At 47.5% G+C, this 27,255-nt stretch overlaps 1 protein-coding gene across 1 annotated transcript in view; it reads left to right on the top strand.

Moving 5' to 3' along the window:
* Positions 1-13,990: 13,990 nt before the first annotated feature.
* LOC120838858 (plexin-B1-like) overlaps positions 13,991-27,255 on the top strand; it is a 48,505-nt gene continuing 35,240 nt past the window's right edge. The window contains exons 1-3 of the mRNA XM_042292153.1: positions 13,991-14,057; positions 17,800-18,910; positions 19,458-19,634. Of these exons, the coding sequence (XP_042148087.1) occupies positions 17,828-18,910; positions 19,458-19,634 (1,260 nt within the window). The 5' untranslated portion in view covers positions 13,991-14,057; positions 17,800-17,827. The remainder of the gene's footprint in view (positions 14,058-17,799; positions 18,911-19,457; positions 19,635-27,255) is intronic.

Below are 27,255 nucleotides of genomic sequence, written 5' to 3'. Positions count from 1 at the left end.
GCCCCAGCGGGCGTCGGCGTGTAGTCTCTTGCGTGGTCTGTGTATACTGCCAGGATCTCGCTCGGGTCGGTCCAGTGCTCCACCATCTTCCGGTGTGCCTTGGCGATCCGCTCGTTCCTTTTTTCGTCCTCTTTCTTGTCTCTAAGAGGCCTCCTTTCGGTGATGTCTGCCATGTCTTCCCACGGCGGAAGCCATTCTGGCAGGTTTGGTAGGTCTTCTAGGTTGTTGCCTAGCAGCCCCAGGATCTGTCTTCCTTGCTTTGTGTGTTGAAGTCTTTCTTCGTGCGCCACGACCCTGGCCTGGACCGTGTCCTGTAAAGTGTTGAGCTGCGCCCATTTCTCTAATTCGATCTTTTTAGTAAAAAAGGGTAGGCCCGTAATCACTCTCATCGCATGCCTATTGATTGTCTCGAGTCTTTCCCACTGAACTTTGGTTAGATTGTAGTGTCTCGCGCCATAGCAAACCCGCGATGTCACGAGTGCCTTGACCATGTTCTTGGCCACCTCTAGAGTCGCTCCCCCTCTAACGCTGCATAGTCTGCGGATGACTCCCAGCGCTGAGTGGCAATGTCTGCTTGTTTGTTGAAGGCAGATGTCCCCTGTACCAGTCTCCTCGAAGACCAGACCAAGCACTTTGACCTCTCGAGACGGGAGAATCCTTTTCCCAGCCAGCACCAGGGTCATCTTCTCTCCAATCTTTTCTGTCCTCTCCTTAAAAGGGGCAGGACCACATACTTGGTCTTCTCCGGTGCCGCACTGAGTCCCACCTTCCGCAAGTGATTCTCGATGACGTCCAAGCCTGCTTGTAGCGTTTCTTGTTGTTGGTACAGGTCTCCGGTCTGCGTCCAAATGGTCACGTCATCGGCGTAAACCGTTAGACCCAGTCCTTCGATCTGTTCAAGTTGGTGCGGTAAGGCTGCCATCACTATGTTAAAAAGCATCGGTGAAATCACAGAGCCCTGTGGGACACCAATTCTGTTTGTCCTCCTCCCACCTTGCTCTCGTCCGCAGCGAACCGAGTATGTGCGGCCCTCGAGAAAGCTTCGGATGAATATTAGGGGTCTCCCGGAGAATCCCAAGGATTGAGCTTCTCCTATGATTGCGGCATGCGGTACCGAGTCAAAGGCTTTTTTTACGTCAATAGCGACGATCGTTCTAATCATCCTTTTCTTTTTCTTGATAATATCCTTCGAAATGAGCATGAGGCTTTCCTGCGTTCCGAGCCCCGGCCTAAAGCCCGTCTGCGTAGCGTGAAAACCTCCTGTTGTTTCAAGGAACCACTCGATCCGCTTCAGAACCATCCTTTCCATTACCTTGCATGTACAGGATGTCAAGGATATGGGGCGATAATTGGTGATGGATCCCTTGTCTTTTCCTCGTTTCGGAATGGGTACCACGCTGGAATGTTTCCATTCCTCCGGCAGCTTTCCTGTCGCCCAGACGTTGTTGATTTCTTTCAGATATTCTTCTTTTGATTGATCTGGCAGATTCCTTAACATGGTCATTGTAACTTTGTCTGGCCCCGGTGCTGTATGGGCCTTTCCGACATGAAGCGCCGTTTCCAGTTCCCCTGGCGTGAACGGGCTGTCCATTCCTGGGTCTGGGGCGAGCATCTCAATCATGTATGGTTTAAACCCATCTGTGGCGTCCGGTGGTGGCTGCGGAAAAAAGAGCTCTCCCGCCATTTCCGCCAGGTCCTTCTCGGGCTTGTCCATCTTTAGTGCTAAGGACTGTGTCACTCTGGTCGTCTTCTTTTTGCCCAGCATCGCTCGGCTCGTCGCCCACAAACGTTCTATTGATGTCTTTTCTGAGAGTGAAGTACAGTGGTCGAGCCACCTCCTCATTCCCAACTTTTCTGCGTACACCTTTGCTTCTACCGTCGCTCGGGTGATGTTCCTTCTATTTTCCGGTGTTCTTGTCCCTTTCCTGTACTTTTGTACGGCCTGCAGTCGTGTTGCCCAGAGCTTTAGGAGGTGCAAGTCTGGGGTGGGGGCGTCCTTGTCCACATTGCTACAGATGGTCGCCGCCTCGATCGCCTTCTTAGCCGGGCCTCGAAGGGGGCATCCTCCAGGTCAGACTCTTCCAGCTTTTCTCGGTACTTGTCCCAATGTATCGTTCTTGTCTGTCTTTTCTTTTTCTGTTCTTCAGGCTTCCTCTTGACCGAAAATTCGAAAACGATTGGGAGATGGTCGCTTCCCCAGCTGTCTTCGAGGCATTTCCATTTCTGGTGTTGTGGGTATGGGTTGTCCACCCACGTGAGGTCCGGTGTTGTGTCCTTCTGTCCTGTTGTGCCAATTCTCGTCTTCGCTCCTTTCAGGCTGGCCAGGTGTAGCTGATATGTCGTCATCTCCTCAATCAGATCTTCTACTCCACTGCTTTTATTGTGGTACCCCCACATTGGATGATGTAGGTTGAAATCTCCTCCGTACACTTTATGGTTTCTAGGGTACATATCGTGCAGGTGAGCGATCCAACCGTTCTCTAGTTGGCGTTGCTTCTTTGAGGGCAGCGGTCTATAGTAGACAGAAGCCATCGTTATATACTTCTGTTGCCAGGAAATCTTGATAGCGACAACTTCTTGGTCGTCGGTGCAAAATTGCGTGGTGTCGATTTGGCAGCGTGGCAAGTCTGTGCTCACATAGATCATTGCTCTGCCTGTGGGATACTTCCCAAACCTTTTGTTAGTGATTGATGGGCACGAATACGCCTCGAACCCTGGTAATGCAATCTCTGTCGTGTTAGTTTCCTGCAGAAGTAGGATATCTGGGCGTTCTGATGGTACGTCGAGAAGTCGAGCCCTGAGCTCCGCCGCCCTCTTGCGCAGCCCCTGGCAATTCCACTGCAGAACTCTTAGCATGATTCTGCAGGGAAAAAGGACTTGTGGGTTGTCATGAAGTTCTCCCACTGCATGATCATCTTGTCTAGTTTCGCCTCTATGCGACCACATTTGCACTCGCCGCCGTGTGCCCCGCTGGTCTCGGACGGCTTGGGCGCTTGGCCTTGTGCAACCTTGTCTGCCCAAACCCTTTCGCTAGGCGGTACTGGGACCTTGGTGGCCCGTTCCTCGTCCCGTGCTTGTGTGTTCTGGCTGGCTTTGTTTTGAAGTCTGTATCTTGCTTGATCCTCACGCATCTTCTTGTTTGCCGCAACCTTGGTCGGGCATGCCTTGCTGCTGGTCATGTGACCTGTCTTCCTGCACTCCTGGCAAAATAGGCTCACTTCTTCACACTCCTTGTGGCCCGCTTGCTGGTCCGCGATGTCTTCTTCGTGCCTTCTTCCACACCTTCCACATACCTCTGGGTTGTAGCAGATGTCGGCTTTATGGCCTGTCTTCTGGCAATTGTTGCATACCACAGCTTTGGGTCTGTGTGGATAGACCTTCTTGTAGAAATTTCCGTAGAATATCGACCTGGGAAGCGTGTTGCCATCAAAAGTAATGACCGCAGTGTTGGTTTTTCCCAACCGATGCGCTGCCACAATGTTGATCTTCTCACAAACTAGTTCAGTGTTCAGAACGTGGTCATTCTCGTCTTGATTTTTGGGATAGATGTCGTAGATTATTCCTTTTGTGTAGTTGCTCCCGTACGTGCGAAAGACTTGTACGTCAATTCCTTCGTGGTCATTAATTTTGATCACCTTGATCCCCAGGATCTGTCTAGCTAAGTCTTCCGAGTCTGTCCGGACCGAAATGACGTTAGCTTTTTCGATGTGGTGAAAAGTGATCACGGCTTGATTTTCATGCGGCAATAAGGCCACACACTGAGCTTTGACAGATTGAATGTGGGGTTTGAGAGACATCTTCTTGGCCGGTCGAACCTTCAATTCCACATACCTTTTGGGTTGCTGCTTGGCTTTTTGCTGGTGCTTCGCCTCAGTGTCTACCCGCGGCCTCTCCGACGCTTTCTTGTACGTTACTTGATGCCATGCAAACAAGTCGTTGCTGCTCGGCGCTTCGTCCAACTGCCGGTCCCCGCCGGTGGTCGGAGCTGCTTGGCCGGTTCTTGTTTTCGCCTCCATCTCTTCCGAAGTAGGTGTAGAACTGCAATCTAATCCACTGCCGGTGGCTCGATCGACGTTCCTCTCCTTGTCCAGCGTTTTGGAAGCTTCCATCTTCCCGGGAACAACGTCCACGGGGGTTTGGCGATTCCCGCCGTTCGCCGGAGTGTCCCCGGTCGGGCCCGAGCTTTTGTTCTTGCCCTTCTTTTTCTTGGGTTTCTTCTCTTGTTTTTTGCCGTCCTCCTCCAGCAATTTCTTGAGTAGTGCGATTAAAACGGCCCTTGGGGTGTTACCCAGAGCAGTCCTCAATTCCGCTACGGCGTCCTCAATTTCCGCGCCTTCTTGACCATGCGTATTTGCGCTCAACTTACTTGCTTCGGCATTGCCCTTCCTCTGGATTCGGCTTCTCGCCGGCCCAGCGACATCCATCTCCTCGTCCTGGGTCGTGCCTACCTGCTTGCGTGGCAGTCTCTTCTCCACGCTGAAAAACTTCGGAGAATATAACACGTCCGTTCGACACGGCGTCTTAAATTCCCGCCGCTCGAGCCAACGCACGCGCCATTACGACCGCGCCGCCATTTTATTTTTTATTTTTTTTCCTGCTTTACAAGCTGTGTTTAACACAAACAGATATATGACTCCGGTCTGGCTACATAAAAAGCTGGTTTTGTTTTCTCCGCCCTTTGTGCCCTGCCATTACACACCGGATAATGGAACATCCGTTGCAACGCTAACGGACGGGCTAAGGAATATCAGTTGCCATCATTACAAAATTAAGAAAATATACTGAATAAAAGCTTAAAAAGCGCGAACAAACAAGGACAATAAAGAAACCATTTTTGCGCGTACTAATATGTTTAAGTTTTGCTTTTTCCCTCGCGCTATTAGCGACTGGAACGGTTTACCTCTCGAAGTATTTATCGACGCCAACTTTGTAGAAGGTCTCGAGCGTCTTGATAACTAGCATGTTTTGCTTTGTAAATTGCTGCACCTCCATCTTTTTCGCATGGACATTAGGATTGTATAAACCTTCATACTACTTCTGGATAGGTTATTTTGTATTAGTGCATGATGGAATTACATACTGCTTAATGCTTGCTTCCCCCCCCCCCCTCCCCTTTTTTAAATAATATATCCTGTATATTTGCTAGTTAGTTGTAATCCTTTTAGTGTCGTGTTATTTGTTTTTGTTGTATGTGTGAATGCATATGTTGTATCCCACACCTACTTGGGCCTTCAATGGCCTGTAGTATCCTCTAAATAAATAAAATAAAATAAATCACACGGACGACAGGCACTTTACTCTCAACTGGTTTTTATTAACACCATTGTCACCTATATATACACATTGCCCAAACCACATCGGATTCAATCGCCACAATCAGAGGCAACCTTCTAGAAACACCATCTCACTTTGAAGCACTTTGAAACACAGACGGAGCGCTGACACAATTGTTTTCTTTCTTTTTTTTATGTAGAATTCCTCTTTAATCTCTCTTTGCGTTTTTTCCTTTGCCTTTTTTAAAAACTTTATGCCAGTCAGGTCAGGTCAAGTTACACCCACATCGCCTACAATGGTCGGCGAGATGGCCCCCCGCGTTGTTGCACACACATAAACCTGACCTGTCTGGCACCAAGTTTTTAAGAAAGGCAAAGGAAAAAAACGCAAAGAGAGGTTATAGAGGCATTCTAGCGCTCCGTCTGTGTATTTGCTCCAGAGTGAGATGGTGTTTCTGGAAGGTTGGCTCTGATTGTGGCGATTGAATCCGATGTGGTTTGGGCAATGTGTATATATAGGTGACAATTGTGTTAATAAAAACCAGTTGAGAGTGAAGCGCCTGTCGTCCGTGTTTCTTTACTGTCCTCGTTTGTTCGCGCTTTTTAACCTTTTATTCAGTAATGAACCAACTAGGCCCAAACCCAAGTTTTAAAGAAAATATAGTATGTAGCCATGCACGAGTGTTCTCGATCAAAATAAATGCACCCGCTGCATTTTTACAGAAAAAATAAGCATTATAATCTTTACAGCGAAGTCGACCTGCAGATACTGAGTTTGGCCGTTTCGAGAGCGTGGGTGCGATTGCGGTCATTTCTAAAAGAGATACAAAAAAAAAAAAAGACGGAAAATTGCATTGAGGTAATTGAAAATTAATAGGATCGGTGGCAATAATAAAAGAGTTGAACGAAATAAAAAAAAAATTTCTGGATAAAGCGTGTTCAAAATATCGGTAAATATCATTTTTGACGATATTTCAGACTTCATAAAAAATATTCTGTGAAAATTAACTAAACTAAACCCGTCGATAGCCCTAGGACTACACCCGCATAGTGTTTGGTAAGCGACAAATATATTACCTCATGAAATACAAAGCTCTGAGCATGCCAGCGAATTGTCAAAGAGACGATGTGTGGCATTTTTTACCTGAATAGAAACAAAATAAAAAAATATTTTTATTTTAACTAAAAAGTAGTCGGCATGGTATACAAGCACACAAAAAATTACTGTAAGTTTTGTAAACCTTCCGTATTCATACCAGCGCACAGAAGTGGGTAGAAAAATCACGAAGTAAAAAACAAATTTTCACCCTGTTAATATCTTTTGTGAAACGAAAGTTTTTTTTTTTTTAATGTTGAAAACCGGTCTTGTCCTTTACACGAATGGGAAAAATACATATATTTAAAAAAATCGAAAGACCCACCCCGACAAGCGTGCTTCTACTTTTTTTCCACATTTTGATCGTGATAGTTTTACTGGTGAATCAGAATTGAGAAAGCTTTTACCGCCGAATGTTTTACAGATTTTCGGACGCGGAACACTAATTATATAGTTTTAATTTTTTTAGCTACTGCTTGTACAAAGCATACGTCTCCCGGTGTTCCATTCTGAAACACCAGAAAGAGGCCGCGTTCTTATAAAGTGGAGTAATTTTCTCCGGGAATTTGTGGACCATCCAATGAAGACGTGAGCACGCGAGGGGCACCTGCCCAAGTTGCCCAAGTGGTGAACGCCGATATGCGCCCCCTAGCGTGCTTTTCGCTGCGATGCGTGCACTAGTGGCAGACGTGCACTCGAAGTTGTCCACTTTTGGAATAGCGAAGCTACCGCGCATGCTCAGTGACCACGTCCGTTCCTCTTGTGTATGCGAACAGCCACTGATCTCTATTGCAGTAGGCTGGATCGCGGACCGCGGCCTCGGCAGCTGGGGCCCAGTGTCGCCACCGGCGGCCATTGATTGACACCAGCCAATCCATGGGACTCTATGGGAAGAACGAGAAAAAGTGCCGTTTTCCCCCATTTCTAAGCTGGTGTCGGCACTGAAACGTTTTGGATGCTTTTCGACAAGCCCGTCAAATAGCCTGCGTACAAACATTAAAACAGACAGCCCTCGCAATTCTTATAAATAAATATTTTGTGGTCGAGATTGACTCCGCCGTAGTGCAACTCAATGAGGCGAGTTACCTAGAGTTGCCGCGGAGTCGGTGGCGGTTTCGTTCAGTTGGATTTAGCAGACGACAAGATCGAAGGCTTTGCTACGCGGAATTCGCTCATTCCCGAAAAGCCGCTGTCGAAATGGAACTTCTTTGTCATTTATCAACTTCTGGGCTTTCCTAAGGACGGTCTTATTTAAGTCAAGTTCCTTTGTTTACTCCACTACGAGAGCAAACTTGCCAGCTCAGCCGCAGGTGCTCCGGTGCGTTTGATCCTTTTCTTTAGCAACCGGACGTCTGACAAATACCGATTCAATCTCCAAATACCCGACATAAGGATCGCAGCGCACCATAAAATACTCGCCTCCCAGCACAGCGTGCATGCTTCAATATGCTTACTTTTGTGCGTTTCTCCCATAGACTTGCGTGTATTGCCTCGTGTCAAGGGCTCTGGTGTCAAGCAATGGCCGCCGGTGGCGACACCGACGGGCTCCCGATCCGCGGTCCAGCCTACTAAAATAGAGATCAGTGCGAACAGCGCTCTCAGCTGCCGGCGACGAGGCAACCCCGACTTGCCGTCCGGCTCTGCTCGGTCTTGGCTCAGGCCAACAGTGGAGTCACGGCGGCCCTTGAGGGGTGTCCAGGAAACAGCGACCATACATGGGTTTTAAGGGGTAGCAAATTTCAGATATTGGCTCGGTGTGTATGTGTGGGTTGGGGGGGGGGGGGGGGGCGACTAATTTAGGCGGCGGGAGCGACCATCAAAGTCGCGGCGGAAGGCGCCCAGCAGATTATCTCGCTGCCTTCGTTGCCAGGTAACATGCCACCTAAACCAAAAAGACCTCAAAGCGACAGCTAACCATTCTCCTCTAAAGAGAGATGACAGAACTTAAAATAATTAGAACGAGTCGCGTTACTGTCGTATCCGCGTAGTGAGAAGACACTACAGCCCGAATAGTCGTTGGTGTACTTTACAGGATGTCAGAGTCTATCTTGCACCATCAGCCGCTCGCTGTCAACGAGCTTGAGTTTACTCAAGCTCGTTGCTCGCAGTTCTATGAGTTCGCGCGTTCAAAGATCACGCGCCCCTCCGCACGCGAAACGATCCTCTTCTGTTTCTGCGCGAGTGGAACAGCGCTAGACATCACACTCCTACTCCCTCAGTCGTCGTCGCCGTATCTTTGAGGAGGCCGCCTTTGACGTTGAGGTAGGTCTAGACGTAGCCGTTGTTATAACCGCGTTTGAAACGGGGTGGATGTTCGGTTGAGCGCCTGGGGCATCTTGATCCTCGGTTGGTACCGGTCCCTCAGTGGTCGGAATGGTCCGCTTTGCTGGCAAAGCTTGTAGGCCATAATTAATATTTCGTGTCGCAGTGGGTCCCGCGACCAATATTTCTGAAGAGTCAGTGACGGTGTTCCTGATATGGTCTTTATGTCGCGATACCCCGTGCCTTGCTCTGTTTTGATGACCCAAGAACGACATCCTGCAGTCTTTTTATTACGGTTCCTCGGATCCGCGATGGCTTTCCAGCAAAGATTTTTATGTACTCTTCTCGGTTAGCCGAAATATATCTTGGGGACGTGGTTGTCTCCGACGTCCCTTCATCCCTACCCCTAGCTTGCGGATGTAGTAGAGTGATCGCGGTTGACAACTCACGACCAAACATTAGTATAGCCGGAGTCTTTCCTGTCGTGAGACTAATCTTTCTGTGCCGTTTCAAAAGAAATCGAGCAAGTCGGCACGATAAACTTCGTGTCATGTCCTTAGAAAACGCCTGCTTGGTTTCGTAAACCATCCTTTCCGCTTGACCATTGGTCACTGGATGATAGGGGGCACTTGTGACGTGGCGAATTTCGTTATTTTTTAAGAACTGTTCGGTCTCGCCTGACACTAAAGGCCTGTTCACACATGCAGCTGAGCGCTACAAGCTAGTGCCACTAAATAAGCTACGCTTCAGAGTAACGACACTTGGCCATATTGTGTCGTAAAATCATGGTTGCCAGTTATCTGAAGCTTTATCTGAAATCACAGGAAACGCCTTTCCGCCCTCCACAAATGTTTAAACAGTTCGTGACAGAGCAAAGCGATATGGCGTGACCTTTCCACAACCGAATCTAATGCTGAAAAAGTCGCACTTTTGAATAATGACGATCGGCAGTTGCGTCTGCTCTGCATACGAGCCAAAATGGCGGCGCCCACAACAATGCCGGGGAACGGAGTGCCGATACTCTAAGCGCAGCTCATTTAGTGGCTCTACTACAAGCATAGCGCTGACCTCACGTTCAGCGCGTGCTATCGGGAGCGTTCACCAGCTTTGAATGGCACGGTCAAAACTGTTGCTCATGGCAGACGATAAGTAGCTGACGGCACGTGAGCAGTGCTACATCAGCGCTTCGCTGCATGTGAGAACCGTCCTTAATAATGTACCATTGTCACTAACAACCTGGCGTGGTACGCCGAAAGTTCCGAACAAGTTACGAAGCTCCTGAACCAGTGAGCTCGAGTTGATACTTTTCATTTGACTAATTTCCAGCCATTTGCTGAAGGCGTCAACTGCTATCAGGAACATTTTACCCTCAATGGGACCAGCGAAGACGATGTGCAGTGTATCCCATGGTCTCGGTGGTCGTTGCCATCGAAGGTAAGATGTTGCTAATAACAGTTGACCTATTCAGCAAATGGCTGGAATTTTGTCAAATGAAAAGTATCAACCCAAGCTCACTGATTCAGGAACTCTGACGTCCTGGAAAATACAACACCGAGTATTCGAGCTGTAGTGTGTTCTTACTACGCGGATACGACACTGGTGGCGGGGATGGGATACACCGCACATCGACTTCGCTGGTCCCATTGGAGGTAAAATGTTGCTAAAGGCGTCGACTGCTATCAGAAACATTTTACTTTCAATGGAACCAGCGAAGTCGATGTGCAGTGTATCCCATGGTCTCGATGGTCGTTGCCATGGAAGGCAAAATGTTGCTGATAGTAGTTGACGCTTTCAGCAAACTAGCTTCTACTGATTACCGAAATAAAAATGGAACTGAAAGTCGCTAAACTACTTAGAAAAGTAGTTAAACTACAGTAACTTGAGTAGAGTAGTTGAACTACGAACAAGTCTGATTAAAACTCTGTACCGTTTTGACGTTGCATGTACGCAAAAATGCCACATTAAAAAAAGAAAAAAAAAAAAGAAATCGTTATGTCCACACAAAAATTTAACATAATTGCCTTATCGCTTTTACGGATCAGATTTTGAAGGTACGTGTGATGAGCGAGAAAATTCATAACTTGGCGCCTAAAAACACGAAAATATTGAGGTGTATATTTTTAGAAGTTTCGGGAAGAAGTAAGGGAGTAACGTAACTATGTTACCCGCTACTCAAAATAAGTGACGCAAGAACGCTACACATTACTGTTTTGAAGAAGGTAAGGAGCAGATTACACCGCTGCCGAAAAAACTTGTATTGCAAATTGCCAAGTAATTGCGTTGCATGCGTGCAACGTTCTAGCATAGCGTGAAATCAGGTCACCTGACGACAATTTCCCCGCTAAATTTAGCGGGAAAACTGAACTTTGCTTTGAGGTCAGGTGACGTCAATTTTCCTAGTGAATCTAGCGGGGAAGCTGAATTTGTATATAGGTCACGTGACACAAAGTCATGTGACGTCATTTTTCCTGCTAAATTTAGCGGGGAAACTGAATATGTGTTGAGGTCACGGGACGTCGATTTTTCAGCTAAATCTAGCGGAGCAACTAAATTTGTTTACGGTAATAATTGAGGCCGGAGGCGACTTCGGCAAAACTTGTGGAGTCGCTAAAGTTGAAGCTTGGCTGAGTTGGTACGACATGCTTAAAAGGTTAAGACAGCGCAACAAAACGACGGACTGGATGAAGAAGGACACAGACAGAGCGCTGACTCGCAACTAAATTTTATTGGACGCAACGGTGCAATATATACACGCACAGCTGAGAACGGTGTTTTTCGGCGTAAATTGTTGGCGGAGAACACAACGTCGGGGTTTATCGGGGGTTGGAGAAAATAAAACACTTGCACGGGGATTCCCCAACCGCGTGCGTCCCGAATACTTAGCGATACGTGAAGGGAGAGAGGTTCTTGATGAAGGAACCAGCCTTGCGGACAGTTCGTTTAGGGCCATGTTCCGGGTCAAACACAAGATAAAGCTGTAGATAAGAAATTTCTTCCCATGAGAGTGTTCTTTTCATTGTGTGTGCGTGCGCGCGCGTGCGTGCGTGTGTGTGTGTGCGTGCGTGTGTGTGTGTGCTATAGGGTAATGCTTATCTGGGATGTTTTGGTTTTTTCTGATTTTGATAAAACCAGCTTGGGGGTTACTTGTAGGGGTTTATTGGCATTTACCGAAAACCGGGAACAGAATAGGCCTTGACGGTGGCGCCAACAAAAATAGCAGCTCTTTCGCATCAGTCCCAGTTTATGAAACCGCGGCAGTCCCCGGTAAAAGACGGGTCGTGGGTGTGAGGCACTGAGATCACGTGTAAGCGAAAGGAGGAGGCGAGAGGGCGGCGAGGGACATCTAAACGCCGAGCTCTAGTCGTCCGCATTCGAATGCGACTTGAAGCTTTGTCTCCGATGCACTCGTCGGACTAGCGCTGGTGACATATCAGCTAGCTCGACAGGCTTGCAGAGACGGAGGGTACGGAAGTCGCTTGGGATGGAAGCAGCGGCTCATGTTTGCAAAAGAGTAAAAGTGTCTATAGACCGTTTTTTCGTGTGTAACGCGGTTTCGAATACTCTCGCGCCATGGAGGGAGCGGCAGGTTCCGCGGCCATGCTGAGTGGGTAGAAACGTTGGCGAAAGTCTCTTCGGGGCGCCGCTCCCGCCTTGGGTCTGCTGGTTGGGTGCTTCCAAGTGCTGGGTACTCGGCTGAGGGCCTGTCTTGTGTCTTGCGTCTCGCGGATGGTATTTTTCAGCTCATTGGGGAGGTTTCTCGCCTCGCATTATGGCGTCCACCAGTGCGGCCATGCCGACAAGAGCGGCACTGAACGCGCCACCGATAGAAATCGGAGGTGAATACTCAAAATATTGGAGAGTTTACGGCGATTAAATTTCCCTTCGGTTTTTTTTTTAATCGTTTTAGATGCAGTACATCGATACTAATTTTGTCGTTTCGTGTCGTCCACAAGCATAAAATTTAATGTGAACAAGGACGCGCGTGAAGAGATTATTGCAAAGAACGACCGAAGGCAGCTGCCTCCGGCTTACAGATGTTTATAAAAGTTTTAATTGAGGGTCCCGTGCCGACGAGCGTGTTCTTCGTCTAGAACGGAAAACAGTAATGTCAAGGCTAATGTTGCTAAACCACTCTAAATGTAAGTTTGTCTGTTTTTCTCCAAAACATTCCCCATCTCTTTTCAAATACTCTCTAGGCTCATCAGCAATTGAGTGTATTCAATCGTACAAATACCTTGGCGTTCATTTTTCTTCCCGTATGTCTTGGACCCTCCACATTGACTCCATACATGCCGAAGCTTCCAGAACGCTTGGTTACATTCGACGTTGTCTGCACTCAGCCCCTCCAGCTTTGCGCCAGCTGGCCTACGAAACTTTTGTGCGTCCGAAGATTGAGTATGCAGCTGCCATTTGGTCCCCACACCAGATTTACCTCACTAACACCTTAGAATCTATTCAGAATCGTGCTGCCCGATTCATTGTTTCTAATTATGAACGCACTGCCAGTGTGTCGGCCATGAAGGCTTCCTTATGCCTACCCACTCTCATTTCTCGCCGAAGAATATCACGCATCTGTCTTTTCCAGTAGATTTTTTTATTACCACCTCTACTCAGACAGTCTCTGCTGTTAGAACCGCATCGTTCATCCCGACGACTTTTTAACTCCCTTAGTGTACGTCGCATCCATGGTTCCACTGTCACCTTTAACAACTCATTTCTTCCCCTTGCCATAATAGAGTGGAACAATCTACCGGACCATGTAGTGCTCATCAGTGACCCCGACCTCTTCAGACATGCTGTATCGTCTATATTTAATTAATATGTAATAAGTGCGATGCTCCTACCTAAGGCCAGTGCTCAGCCACATCTTGTTTCTATGTTTTATTATTTTTTTTATTGTATAAAAGTTCTACTTGTGTGCTTCTTTGTATAGCCCCCCCCCCCCCCCCCCCCCCCTATGTAATGCCCCTGGCGGGGCCTTTAAGGAATAATAAATGAAAGGTGGGCCCATTGCCGGAGCTAGTCGATCAATGATTCAGCGATTCGGAATGGATGCATTAGGTTGTTTCAGCAATAAAAATATAAGATTTCTTTCCAGCTACGTTAAGTAGTTATTTTCAAAATAAGAAGAACCCGGTCGCCGCTGCGACGGTCAACGTAAGTTTACTGCTATTTGCCATCGCGTAGGAGATCGCGATAAAGGAAAACCGATAGAACTACATTTAGGACAATTTCCAGCCACACCGGGCTGCCAAAATGAGATTTCAACGAAACGTTGTCGATGATAAAACCGAGTCAATGTCGCCACTGATATCAGCATTAAGATACATTAACTTACAAAAAGTTACAAGCAGAAGCAGGCGATTATTACGAGAAAACTTGCACCCTCCTTGCGAGCGAAGCCCATGTTGATCGACGTAACCGCTGTAAGTTTGGTACGAGCTCTATTCACGAAATATTTCGCGCACTCTCACGAGGATGCCGTCGGGTAAAGATCTTTTCGGTTTACAGACGCAACCCACTGCCGCCAGAGGTTTAGGTCATTTGGAAAGTGATGGAGCTTGGAGAAATTGCAGCCGCAGTCGCAAAGGAAGACATCTGTAACAACACTCGTTGTTACAGATGTCTTCCGGTAATATTCTGCCCTTTCGGTTGTTAATCGTGCAGCCTATAATCAAACAATGATGTCCCGATGACCACGGGTCGTCATCATTGATTCAACTAGCTGTAAAAATATCTGGATGTTGAATAAAATAGAGGAAACCGCGAAGAAAACAACCGAACTTGAAAGAAAACACGTGTCCAAAGCGTCCCATCCAGTTTTTTCGCTCTTTCCTAACCACTCTGTGGAAACCTTTCCCTTTTCTCCCCCTCAAGCTCCATGTCGGTGCCTGTCTTTCCCTTCATCAGCCACCACAACGCAGCCCTTACGATGCACATACGATATACACTTAGGTAATGACCGTTATTGACGTGGCCATGCTTAATTTCGGAAAGGGTCTATTCTCGGCGGCGAATCAGTTCGCGGCCCTCTGCGCATGGCGTGCGGTCATGACCCAAGGGCGCGGGCCGACGCCGATTGCAAAGAAACCTCTATGGCGGAAGTGTAAATAGGGTATTCTCAGGACGGTGAATTCCGACAAGCATCTCAAATTTAACTACTTATAATTGTCAATAAAATTGTTGAACGACGGGTAATAAGCATTATGAAACTTCCACAGAGAAGTGCACCGTTGTCGCAGTTTATAGCGATTTGAAGGAAATCCTAATACTCAGTATTATAATATTATGTATTGTCAAGTAATAATACTGATATAAAAAGTAAGGCAAAGGAGGGTGAGTGCGCAAGCGAGAAATATAAGTACGCTATTCGTGAAAGGTAACAGTGAAGCGCGTGATGCAGAAGAGCGCGATGCAGCTAATGCGTTGATTTGTGTTCACTATACTCTGTTTCACCTTATGTTGTACCGCAGCGAAGTCTGGGAGAGCGAACTCATAGCGTTGGCAGCTGCCCTTACTGCACGAGAGTTTGTGCCGCCGAGATGTGCCCCAGAACAAGGAGCTCGCGCTTGTAGCCTTTCCTTGTGTACATCATAAGGTGAAATAGGGTATAAAAAGCACTGACAATAGCATACATCAATGCGAGTGAAATGGCCCATTGCCAGATCGGCTCGTATCGTTTTTATTTTTTTTATTTTTCAAGAATGGATCGAAGTGAATGGACGTCACCTAGAGGCTAAAACAAAGTTGTGGCGGCAGGTTCGCTCGATAGCCTCCCATACAAAAATGTCCTATGGTCGGCTTCAGCTATTCGGCCCAATCAGCGGAAGCATTTTCTATAACTGTCTTTAGCATTTTTTATGGTCGCCTTTATGGGCCTCTTTAGCTTTTTCTATGGCCCTACCGCTGTCCAGCCATAGAGCTGTTTAGCTTTTCTAATGGTTGGTTAAATACTTGGCTTACCCTATGGCTCTCTTTAGCCAGCAAACTCAAAAAACAAAAACAAAAAAAAACTACTTCAAGTTCCCCCGACCTGTAAACGCTACATGGTAGATATACTGTGCATGCGTACATCTCTCAACACACAGAATACAGGCATATGTAGAGGGGGTTGAGCACTAGCTATATATATGACCGTCTAATTTTTGAATTCAACTTTGCCGGTGACCCATCATTTGTCGCAAAAACACAGAGAGGCAGAGCAAATATTACTCGTACTTAATACTTTATTTGAATTGACTCTTGGAATAGCCCCCATCTCTAAAATATCCTATGACTGACATAGGACTTACGCCTCTTGAATCTAGACGTGCTGCAGAACGGCTCAAGCTCCTACATAAAATAGTGAATAATAACTGTGCACTTAATCGGGGAGGAAAAATATCTTGGTTCTGTTATTGAATCACTCACCCGAAGCTTTCATCCATTAAATCTTGTACCCTACAGAGCCCACCTTAACTCTTTTAAATATTCGTTTTTTCCTCGAACGATAGAAAATTGGAATAACATAAATGAATCAGTTCGTTGTCTCGATTTTGATAGGTTTGTATTAGAAATACAGTAGGTGTTCTGATATGGTGCCTGGAATCTGTAATTGAAGTGTGTGTGTTTGTTTTTGTACTCTTTTTATTTTGCCTTTTTCACGGTTTTCTATGTTTTGTTTCGTACGGTGTGTACATCTTTAATCGATGACCTTTTTGAATGTATATGTATGGTTTCTCTCCACTCCTGCGATGACCTCATCGAGGTCGCAGTATTTTGAAATAAATAAATATAAACTAAAATATATTAATTATCTTTTTAATAAGTTTGATGAATCGTGTTGACAATGAAGTGTTGAAACGCAGTACACTGGTGGTGAACATTGGAATCAAGCTATTGCTTGATTGCAGTGTAATTTATCTTCAGTTTTGGTACGGTAATAATTTTAATTGCTGCACAAGTATTGCAATGATTTTTTCAAGGAAATAATATTACTGGTTTCCAAGACCCGTTGCAACAGCAGAGAACATATCTTGGGTCACGCTTTGCCAACGGTATTACAGAAATTTGGTACTGCTTTAATTTTCTAAGCTGGAGCGTTTTTCCTATAGAAAGTAGGTGGCGGGGATTATCAAGGCCCACGAACCATGACTTGGGTATCACAGCAGACGACTAAAACGAGACTGTTTTTAGTGATATAATGCGACCGCTTGAAAACATCAAGTTGCCCAAGTCAGAAAGTAAAAAAACCTGTGTTGAGAGTTTTAGTAGATCGTTTAGCAGACCACCGCTGCCGCCGCGAGCATGGAGGAGGAATTTTTAGACTCGTTGCCATAAAAGTTTCATTGGACGGGTAAAGAAAATTTATTGGTTGCCAGTCTTTAGACCCGGTGCCATAGAATTTTCTAGAAGCGGGTAGAGAAAATCTATTGACTCCCAGCCTTTAGAAATAGGACCATAGAACTGGCTGTAGATGTATTTATGGATGGCCGACAATAGAAGGCCAAAGGGGATGATAACCTGCCGCAGAATTTTCCATAGACGTCCATAGACCATTTTTGTATGGGCTTCTTGAGCGATGCAGATATTTACGGCACCTGGCAATCTATAGAGGCTTTCAGCGCGCGTCAGACTAAGCCGCCATAGACGACCTTCTCTTGTCTTAGCGTGATACCGAGCCACTGAAGCGGGCGTTGACGTGTCTCCAAAAGGGCCTATGCTGGGCAGAAGGACAGAGTAACACTTAAAATGCCCTGTCCTGTTGCGGTAATGATGAAGTGGAGCGAACGGAATAAGAGGGAACAAAAACTAAAGGTCTGTTAAATTGGCGCCCTTGCACAGCTGCCTGAAAGCGTCTATACTTCCTCTCACTTTAGCATGGACTATTTTTAACCGCGCATGCTAAGTGCGAGCTAGTTACTTTGGATGAAGACTCGGCGGCTGCACGAGCGCTAATGCAGTGAGTGCTCCAGTCAAGGCAGTCAAGGCTAGCTGTTCGCGCTTGCACAGTCTTCGAAGTTAGTCCATGCTAAGGTAAGACGAAATATAAAGACGAAGCCGTTAAAGTAGGTTTAAAAACACGTAACGAAAATTGCTAATTGTTTCAAGAACAAATATTTTTGAGTTTGAGTTCTAGCCATGCGCTTGACCAATCGGGTGTTTTCGTGATACTCTAACCTACACCAGGTTCAACCTGGGATTGGCCCTGACAGCCATGGACGGGACGCAGCGATGCACGATCTGGGTAGTGGCCTTGGTCCTCCTGGCGAGCGTTCACTCCACCGCCGAAATCGTCGAGTTCGAGGTAGAGCACGGACCGCTGCAGAACGTCATTTACCTCAGCATCGATGACGGCGTGGTCGTGGTGGGCGGCCGTAACGCCCTCTACAAGCTATCCCCAGACCTTAAACTGGAGGCCAAAAAGTCCACGGGACCCCGTCTTGATAATCCCCAGTGCACCCCGGACCCTTTGGAGTGCGCTGAGGGCAGAACTTTCACAGACAATGACAACCAGGTACTCACAACGTTTGGTCCTGTATATCCCCTTGTGCTCGCTTGCGGGACCATCTGGCAGGGTATCTGCTCGTTTCATGATGTACGGAAAAAACTGAACGTCTCTATAACAATGGATAAAAAATTGTACGTCAACTACGTTGCCTCTCGTGTCAGCACGGTGGCACTCTCCTTGGGGCACATCCTGTTAGCCGCGTCTACCTACGACGGCCGCCCGTTCAACTACCACCCATTCTCGGTGTCGGCGCGCGTCCTGAACTCGGACGGTTCCGACTTCAAGTTATACTGGTTGGAATATTATGGGTCCTCCTCCATCAACATAAGTCGGTCGCTGAAGAAGTCCTACAAGGTGCGCTACGTGTACGGCACGAGCCGTGACATATTCGCCTACTTCATCGCGGTGCACAACACGGGCCTGGCCCTGGAACTGTTCGAGACACGGATATCGCGGGTCTGCGTGACCGACCGTACCTTATTGACATACACCGAGCTGCCCATCCGCTGTGGCAGGGGAGAGTTCGGGTTCCCGATCGCCCAGGCTGCGTCCGCCGGACCAGGGTTCCATGGGGGCGACGGACTGGTACTGGTGGCCTTCGGCAAGCCCTCCGGAGGCCGGATGCAGGAGAACGACGCCAGCGCCGGCTCGGCCGTCTGCTCTTTCAGGATGGACGACGTCCATGATGCCTTTTACGGAGCCATCCGAGAGTGCGATTTGGGCAAGCCGACGTCCAAGTTGTCGCAACTCTACCACCAGCGCGGCACAAACTTGGAGTGTCATCGCCAAGTAAGTTCATTGTTCTTTTCCTCGTGCAAGCAAACTGAATATTCTAATAAAAAAAAAGAAGGCGAAAGATGAAAAGGGTTATCAAACTACAGTCGTCCTGAACATCATCTTACCGTTCCTCACTCAACGAGATTTCGACATTTATCAGTAAGAGCGCCAACGAACGCCGATGTATGAACGATGGTTCAATTGCGTTCACGCGCTTCGTGCACGAAGCGTGTGAACGTAATTAAATGAAGCAGGGAGGATCAAAAGGGGAGACTTGACAGATGCGATGTATCAGCGCAGAGACCATGAGAACGTGATGCTTATTAACTGAGCGCACTTCGCCTTTCTTTGGTTAATGGTAAGTATTTTGAGCTTCACCATTTACTAAAACCCCCTCTGCCCACTCAAAAGGCCCCTTATTAAATGCGTGACCAAATTCCGTGACACGCTTCTTCATTTTAGATATATTTAGCTCGGTCACAGCTGATTTCGTCGTCAAGTTACCCACTGGGACTGCAGTGAACAATCGAACAAACATAATATTGTATTTTTCGACCAGAAATCAAGAAGGTTCTTTTGCGAGCCCATCGGGAATAGCTTCATCGAAGGAACGATTCCCCTGTCCGGAACCCTGGTGCTGCACCTTCAGGACAGGCTGGTCACGTCGGTGACTGTCCTGCGACAGAACATGAGTGTCGTCGCCTGGATTGGGGACAACAAGGGCTTCCTGTACAAGGTACGTGAACCAACTTGAACGTCCTTCAGCGGTGCCTGTACCTGTTGAGACCCCGAGTGTAGCGAGCTAAAGGGCCGAACGAAAGATGGGGTCTCAAACAAAGTGGACCATTATCAAACTTGTTTAAGTTATTGTGCACCAAGGAGTTCGTGGTATCCAAAGCTTACTTGACAAAAGGTCAACTATTTAGTTTCAGTTTTTATGTTTTACAGGGGAGAGGAAAGGGATCCTATAATATAATTTCAGATTTCACCTTCTTACCTGTAGGCCTTATAACACGTAAGTGATGCCCTTCGGACTCTGTACGGCTCCGGCGACTTTCCAGCGGGTCATGGATACTGTACTAACGGGACTGAAGTGGCAGAGCTGCCTCGTTTACCTGGATGACGTCGTCGTTTTTTCGCACGACTTCGACGAGCACTTGAAACGGCTTAGGGCCGTGCTCCAAGCCATCAAGACCGCAGGGCTCACACTCAAGCCAACGAAGTGCCGCTTCGCCTACGCCGAACTTAAGTTCCTTGGTCATGTCGTTAGTAGCGAAGGAGTACGCCCTGACCCCGCGAAGACATCCGCCGTAGCCGAATTCCCTCGACCATCGGACAAGAAGGCCATCCGCAGATTCCTGGGGCTGTGCGCGTACTACAGGCGCTTCGTTCAAGATTTCGCAAAAATTTCGGCGCCCCTCACACATCTTACGAAAGACGCCGTGAAGTTTCACTGGGCAGAAGAACAAGAACGGGCGTTCGACGAACTGAAACAAAGACTTCAGACACCTCCGATCCTCGGACATTTCGACCAGCACGCCGAAACCGAAATTCACACGGACGCAAGTAACTCCGGCCTTGGTGCGGTATTGGTACAGCTACAGGAAGGCACGGAGCGAGTTATTGCCTACGCAAGTCCGACACTGTCAAAAGCGGAGAAAAATTACTCCACGACGGAAAAAGAATGTCTCGCGGTTGTATGGGCGATCACAAAGTTTCGTCCGTACATATACGGGAACCCGTTCCGGGTGGTCACAGACCACCACTCGCTCTGTTGGCTTGCAAACCTCAAAGACCCTTCAGGACGCCTGGCTCGATGGAGTCTTCGACTGCAAGAATTTGACATGACCGTAGTCTACAAGTCAGGACGGAAACATAGCGACGCCGACTGCTTGTCCAGAGCCCCCGTCAAAACGCCAGACTGTACCGACGTGGATGATGACGAGTGTTTCCTAGGTGCCGTGGACACCAACGACATGGCAGGACTTCAACGAGACGATCCGGAGCTCCGCGCCCTGATTGAGCATCTAGAAGGACGAGGAAGTACCGTTTCTCGTGTCTTTTCACGAGTCCTGCCGACCTTCGCTATTCGAAGAGGTGTACTTTATAAGAAAAATTTTGGAACCAGTAATTCGTCGTGGCTTCTGGTAGTCCCCACCAGCCTTCGAGAAGAGATTCTTCAAGCCTGCCACGACGACCCAACTTCAGGACACCTCGGTTACAGCCGAACACTAGCCCGAATACGTGAAAAATACTACTGGCCCAAGCTGCCGAAAACCGTCCATCTCTACACGCGATCGTGCCATGAGTGCCAGCGACGCAAGAAACCGCCGTCAAAGCCAGCAGGTCGCCTTCAGCCGATTCCCCCTCCAACCAAACCGTTCCAGCAAATTGGAATGGATTTGCTGGGCCCTTTTCCACCGTCGACCCTGGGAAACCGCTGGATAATCGTCGCCACAGATTATCTTACGCGTTACGCCGAGGCGAAAGCCCTTCCTTCGGGGACTGCTGTCGAAGTCGCGAAGTTCTTCATCGAGTCCATCGTCCTCCGGCACGGCGCCCCCGAAGTCCTGATCACAGACCGAGGGTCATCGTTCATGGCGCAGTTAACCCAGGAGATCCTTCGTCTAAGCCAATATTGTGCTCAAATATTGTTGCTAAACATTCCAAGGAGTGTGTCTTTTACTCAGAAACAACGGTACTCACAGTAATTATTTGTAATAGTCTATAAAACAGCGTCCCCAAACGCTCCCAGCTGCCATGTTTTCGCTTCCCCGCATAGACTGCCTCCTCTTCTCGCTGACACGTTTCCGTGGCAACCGCATCGTGTCTTGCGAAAAAGAAACATATATGATATTCTTTAAAGAATGCAAAAAGAAAACAAAACATAAAGAACCTTTTTTTTTGTATCTGGAAACATTTTTATCACGCGCTAGGTGACTATTTTCATCACAGTTAAACCAAAAAGAAAATACAAATGCTTCCAAATCGCGTTCCAAAGAATGCAAAGGGGAAGGACGCCAGGACAGCGGTCAAAAGCCTCATGGCCAGTGCATCAAAGATGGCCGCGCTCGAGTCAGGGCTGGCTTCCACGGCGTTACAGTGTTCGTGCTGGAACAGCGGCTGGGATCGTCATAAAGTCAGCTCCCAGCGGGCGCGTGCTCTATCTATGCTTCAATGTGACAGCACGAATTCTCGCTAGCAAAGCGAAGCTGTAGTTTACGGTCTACTAAAAGTCCTTAATCTGTCATGTTTAAAAAAAACATTTATAAAGAATCAATTTTTTGTAGCAACAATAATTTAAATCGAAATAATCTGATTCAAATAAAATAAATCTTATTTATTTTATTCTTTTTCACATTGCTCTTAATCCGTAGCAGTTATAGATTCTCTTTGACGTCAAAGTACACCATGACGTCGCGTAATGCGATTACGTAACCGTGACGTCACCTGAGGCCACCTAACACCGTGACGACATCATGGTGCCTTCTGGCGTTAAGTGACTTCATTACGTCGTTACCTCAGGCCACACGACACCCTTAAGTCAGGTGAATTTACAGTTTCACCTGAGGTTGAGGTGCCACGTGACGTCACATGACATTGACGGCGTTTTTGTATGTTCAGAAAACCCTCGAACTCTGCCCTTCAGGGGCCATTTTCACTATACCAAACGAAGACCGGGACACTTTCCTTGGTTCTCGAAACACCGGGCATTGTGCGTGCGTATGCAAACGAGTAGGACGTGGCTTAGTCACCTCACCCCACGAGTGCATCTGCGAGCTCGATGTCAGTAATCCCGTCTAGTAGCAGTAAACTACAACTGAAATTCGGTCACCTTAATTGAGCCCTACACTTATTTTATTTCGAAACGTCCGCTTCTTGTTACTTCATTGGGCGAAAAGCAAGCCGCATCCTCACAGGAGTATCGAAGTTGAGCCCAGCGTTGACGCATGAGCGTATAAGAAAACGCAATAAATTCCACCTCACTTCTCCACAAAAGTTTGTGTGATCTCTTCCTTGTGTCATCGCATATCTCACACTAAAATTTTATGCTGATAGAAGATTAAGTTTTCGCAAACGTGAGACCGACTAGCTGCGACAGAGGCCCTAACAAGCGTCCCCTACTCCTCGCTAAGCCTTTTTGGACGAGCTTTTACTGACTGCCTGAACGGTGTGTCTGAAATTCAATGGCGCCTTTGAGTTTTACCTCGCGTTAACTGCAAAAAGTTATATTTCGTCTACGGGCGCACAAAACAAACAAACTTCCTGATCAACAACACTAATGTAAAGGCGCCCAGCTGGATGCTCGCATACTTATTCGTTGCTACAGCTGGTTGATTCGTATAGATTCCCGAGCTTCGCAGCAGAGCCGTATATGTAGAGAGTTTGGCCATTCGTTGGGAAGTATAGGAGACAAATGAAGCGGCGCCATTGGCCGAAAGCGGGCTGGGCGTGTTCCAGGGCGTCTTCAGAAATTCGAATGTGACCAACCAGAAGCCGGAAATAATACCCTGGCGGTGGTCGCGAGAAACAAACCTGATAACTGCATTGGAGTAACTCTTGATGGCTGAAAATATGGTACACGTGATGTTTCAATCACACTCATCTAAAATGATGGTGGAAGAGTGCGACTAGCGGAAAGATCGACATAATCCTTACGCCAAACGCCGAGCGCCGGGAATCTGCCCGTCAGAGCGGTCACACTCTTTCCGCGCAAAACAGAGTTGAGCGGTGCATTCGTTTCTTACATCTTTCTGCATGATCATGATGAAACAACACGTGAACCCTATTTTCAACCACAAAGAGTTACTACACTTCACTCTTACGCACTTATTTAAACCATATACGAACATAGACCTTCGATGATCGATCGGCTCAGAACTGTTTCTCGCTACCACCGCTAGGGGATTCTTTTCGGCTTCTGGTTGGTCAAGAGAGCATGCCAAGCCCTCTTTCCGAGTCTGCCGCACGCCCTGGCTCTGCCCGCGCCTCCCATTGACCAAACTCTCTACATATACGGCTCTGCTTCGCAGCGTCGAGATTCCCAGCACTGGCTCGTCCACATACCTCGAAACGCTAACAGAAAGGCTCAAGTACAAAAATATAACAAGCATGCGTTAAGACAAGCTGTCTTGGGCTTGTGCTAAAGCTTCGAGGTCTGGCCATTTAAACCAGATTAGAGACCACAGATGACGCTCTCGGGACCAGAAAACATGAGATAACGGCCGTTAATAGTCCATGCTCTATGTATAATTTCTTGTCGACGTGTGGATCGAAACCGAAGCCACGCCACTCTCCTCCCTAACCAACTAGTTCCCAGAGTGCAACGTGCGCCGTGTTGCATGCAGGTATTTATAAAAGTAGTCTATTTACCCCTTTCGGAGTAGAGCGCCACCTGTTGCACGCAACCACAACTAGGTCCGCCGCCATCACGCAGGGGTCCCGCCAGAACCGCCTGTATTTTACCGCCTACAACGGTGCTGCTTACACTTTGAGTCCCAGTCTGCGCGCGCCGCATCAATACGCCATCGCATTGCTGCGTACCTTTGTGTACGCAGGATCGATACGTTGACGGAGACGGAAAAAAGGTACGTGTCAGACAAATTCTAAAGTGTTCAAAAAGAAAAACCGAGTCCTCGTGTTGTTTACAAAACTTTCGCGGGTTAGACAAGAAAACGCTCTTTTCATCCGTAAGCGGAAGCGTCGCAAACGATTATATGTTGTGGTACTGTGGCCGTGTGTCGCGCCCCGTCTTTAACTAGAGAGGTACAGCCGCGGTTCAGTGCGCGGCTCGCATGCGCGAGCGGCTCCCTCCTTCAGTGCTTCTTCACTGGAACCGAGGCCGTTTCAGGTACTAGTTCGGCGTGTAGATGCATGATTACTTCTTCCTCAAGTTCGTTTCCTTTACTTTATTTCGCAAGTTCGGTTCCTTTACATTTACAATGGCCATCCAACGACTGGCCTTGTACCCCAACTGCCTCCATCACAGTATACGGATCCTGGGTCTTCTTTTTGCTTCAGCAGCAGGAACCCTTGACGAAGAAACTTCCCGCACTGAATGGGATAAAAAAAAATTATACACCGGTTTTACACTAAAAACCGCTGTGCATATTTTCTGTGCAAATAAATATCAGTTCCAGCACACTTTTTTTTTTTTTTTTTTTTGCAATGTCACATTTCGAGTGGGTTCAAACAAACGTGGTAAGTTTACAAACGCCGTTAAATAAACCCAATAGATCGGTGGTTCTGGAAAGTCTACTCTGTAGCTTTGTGAGGAATGCCACAAACCGCTTAACTTGTTAGTCTTCAAAAGGTTACCGAGGAAGGAATTTAAAATGGGGGGCTGCCTGCCACCCGCCCCTACAACCCTTTCTGCTGTTCCGTACGATTTGCGATTGCGATTTCTTGAACACTCAAGGTTGCGACTCGTGAGGCACCTTTTGCAGTTACTGGTACGCGGTCTTAAGTTTATTGGAGGGGTACGAAAAACGAAACGAGCGAGTTCTCGGCTGTCACCGAACGACAAGCGTACCGGGTAGTTCGGAGTGGCCACGCTAAAAGCGCGATCACTATGATTATCTGTATTAAAATTATGGAATGTTACTAAAAAAAATCGCTACAAAACAAGAAAGAGCTTGCCTGTTCCGTGAGTAGTTAGCCCTTATCGATGCGGGGACCACGTATACTTTGACGACAAAGTTGTAGCTTCTTTCCATGCACCGGTCTGTGCCTGACCGGCTCCTGTAAAACTGCTCCACCTTTCTGTCACTTATATGTGGCAGTATCGATAGATCATTAGACCAACAGGTGATCGGGAAAACACCCGCACAAGCCATAGCTCAAAACGCTACGGCGGCTACGCTGCACGCCGACTGGTCGAACGCAAGGTCGAACGAGACGAACCCTGCGTAATGACGGCGATTACCCAATGTTGCTAGATGTTTTACTATTCCGGCTAAATTTTTTTAAGTGTTGCCAAAATTCTGAAAGGGGTCTATTGACGGACTCCTCCGCGCCAGCTGCACTCCGAAGAAAAACTGGTAGCACATGTAGCTACGTATATCTGCCATTATCTGTATAAATGTGTGTGTTATGTGCCTGTTTTCATAAACATTATCATCATCGTTTACGCCACTCCGTGCGAAGAGCACGTTTGATGAAACTTCCTGCATCTGGGGGGTTGTGTGTGTGTTTATACAGCCTAGAACTTGGTCTGCCTCACAGGGGCGACGAGTCTCCCAGCTGTAGATGAGAAATTTAGCCAGTGCGGTACAACCGCTAGCCTGGGGTCTTTAACGTGCATCACACAGTAGTGATACACGACCGCACGCCGGTACGATGCTCATCCAGATCGAAACGGGCAGGGGTGGGGCTTGAACCCAGGATCCCTGGCTTCTGCAGCGCGAGCTTTCGCTCCACGTGCTCCGAGCTGGTGTGCGCTAGACCACTCGGCCACCGATCCCCTTCTGCATCTGGGGAAACTTTCAACTATGGAAGTCTAGATCAGAGCCGTGTTTACAGGTTCGCCGGGTGGCGGTGGTTATGCTAGAATGTGACCCTTTGTGTGAGTGTCCCACAGCCAAGGTCAAGGGAGATAAGAGAAGGTTTACCCAAATGTCATTGTCCTTTTGTCATGCTTTTTTTTTTTTTTTTTGTAGAGACGGCGTTGAAGGTGGGGTATATAAAGCGTGTTCGAAATAAACTTTGCAGCTGAGTTTGAGACGTTGCCTCCTCTTTTACTACCTTCTGTTGTGTTCTCTTTCTGCCCCAGTCTCAGGTTTACAATCCTGTTCAACTTACACCAGCTCGCCTGCACTCTGACTATTTTTTCGTTAAGAGGTAGTATTGTTGACAGGGACGTAGGCTTGCCTATTGGGCAAATAGCTTTTTAACTAATTGTATACCTAACCACATTCTCCGTAAGGGGAAAGCTTTTTATAAGAGAATGTTGCAGTTGACTACGTCGAATGCCTTACTCAGGTAAAAATAAAAGACGTGAAGCTGACCTATATCACAAACTACTTCAGATGCAGCAGACGTAAAAGATACAGGAGAGAAAAAGATCTCACTCTGCCGGCCATGAAGCTATGCTGATTAAGAGTGATTATACTACGAAACTTGAAGGAAAGGGATTGATGGATCACCATTTCAAAGAGTTTGAAAAAAGAAGAGAGAAGAGAAATCGGTCTGTAGTAAAGAACGTCACCACAATTTTCAGATTTCAGGACCGGAACAACCACTGCCCCTCTCAAGTCGTCAGGGTATATTCCTGACGTCAAGGAGCTATTAAAAATTGTGCAGAAGATAGGCGTAAATAATTCATGATAACCCTTAACAATTGCAGCGGGTACCCCGTC

Source organism: Ixodes scapularis, unplaced genomic scaffold (genome assembly GCF_016920785.2).
Source record: "Ixodes scapularis isolate PalLabHiFi unplaced genomic scaffold, ASM1692078v2 PGA_scaffold2__306_contigs__length_199485367, whole genome shotgun sequence".
Classification (NCBI taxonomy): domain Eukaryota; kingdom Metazoa; phylum Arthropoda; class Arachnida; order Ixodida; family Ixodidae; genus Ixodes; species Ixodes scapularis.
This window is presented reverse-complemented; position numbering and strand designations above follow the sequence as displayed.